This window comes from Coptis chinensis, chromosome 8, assembly GCF_015680905.1.
Source record: "Coptis chinensis isolate HL-2020 chromosome 8, ASM1568090v1, whole genome shotgun sequence".
Taxonomy (NCBI): domain Eukaryota; kingdom Viridiplantae; phylum Streptophyta; class Magnoliopsida; order Ranunculales; family Ranunculaceae; genus Coptis; species Coptis chinensis.
This window is the reverse complement of record NC_141463.1, coordinates 47,690,412-47,691,764: the sequence shown is the minus strand read 5'-3', so window position 1 is coordinate 47,691,764 and position 1,353 is coordinate 47,690,412. Positions and strand designations below refer to the sequence as shown.

At 38.4% G+C, this 1,353-nt stretch overlaps 1 protein-coding gene across 1 annotated transcript; it reads left to right on the top strand.

The window, feature by feature from the left end:
- The first annotated feature begins 266 nt into the window (after positions 1 to 266).
- LOC147481733 (protein FAR1-RELATED SEQUENCE 5-like) lies at positions 267 to 764 on the top strand. Its single transcript, XM_086579020.1, has one exon. It carries the CDS (start codon positions 267 to 269, stop codon positions 762 to 764), a length of 498 nt encoding a protein of 165 aa, XP_086435146.1.
- The last annotated feature ends 589 nt before the right edge of the window (positions 765 to 1,353 follow it).

The following is a 1,353-nucleotide window of genomic DNA, read 5'->3' as shown; positions in this document are numbered from 1 at the left end:
ACGGGTGTGAGGCTAGTAGAGTTTTTGAAGCAGACAAAACAACATTCTATTCTATGCGGTTCAAGACAACTGAAGAGGCTTCCGCAGTTTACAATCAATATGCAAAGTTAGTCGGTTTTAGTGTTCGTAAAGATACTTATAGAATGCGGACAAATGGTGTTCATGTTAAGCAGAGATTTCTATGCTCAGCTGCTAGTGAATGAAATGTAAACAGTGTGACACCCAGAAAATGCAACATCGTATCCAGAGAGTCGAAGGCCATCACTATGTTTAAATGTAAATCCCGCTTTGAAGTTGGTTATGATTTTGAATCAAATTTGTGGGTTGTGAAGGATTTTATTGGGGAACACACACATCTACTTGTATCAAATCCGAGCTCGATGTTCTTAAGATCACATAGAAATGTAAGTGAAGAAGATTTGCAATTTGCTACGAGCCTAGTTGATGTTGGTGTTCGTAAATGCAAAGTGATGGATGTTTTTGTACATAGGGCTGGAGGTTTCTCAAGTGTTGGTTTTTTGAAGAAAGAATTGTATAATCATATGGGGCTTGATAGGAGAAATCGATGTATTGATGGTGACGCCAACACACTGCTGGATTTCATGGATAACAAGGTGAAGGGAGATCCCTTATTTCATTACAATTATAACTTAAATGAGGGTGGGCAGCTAGTTAGACTATTTTGGGCAGATTCCACCTCACGTGCAAACTACAGTTACTTTAGAGATGTATTGTTGTTTGATTTAACATACAAGAGCAACTAGTACATGACGTCAATTGTTGTGTTTGCTGGAGTAAACAACCATCGACAAACAGTAGTGTTTGGTTTTGCATTGTTGACGAGTGAGTGTGTTGATAAGAGCCCAAAATTATAGTTTTAACCCCTTAACAATATTACTTTTAGACCAATTATGTGATTAATAAGTAAGAGTTAGTATTGTTATCGTATTCTTATGTATTTCAGGCATTGGAGTTGAATACGTACAAAAATGCGTCCCTTTTGCGAGATAAAGAAGCATAGGTTGGTTGCTAAGAAGTTCTATGATTAAAGGCCAAGATTCAAGGAGAAAAATCCTTTTTAAAGCTCGGTCAAAGCTGAAAAATCAAAGTCAACGCGAGCAGAAATAGCGCACAAAAGTTAGCTTAACTTTCGAAGGCCGTATCTTTGGACTTAGACCTCGAAATTGGGCCTACCTTACGTCAAAACGACCATCTCGGGAAGAGATTTCTAATGGTCTAAGCCTTGACCCAATCAGAGGAGCAAAAGTGGACGAAAATGTTGTTAAAGTCATTTATAGCTGAAAAGCCCTTTGTGGACTGAAGTATTGAGGTTTTCGACTCGATTTTCCGGCC

Bases quoted from the DNA above. Each gene is read 5' to 3' on its own strand.
- LOC147481733 (XM_086579020.1), top strand. From the start codon at position 267: ATGTTTAAATGTAAATCCCGCTTTGAAGTTGGTTATGATTTTGAATCA.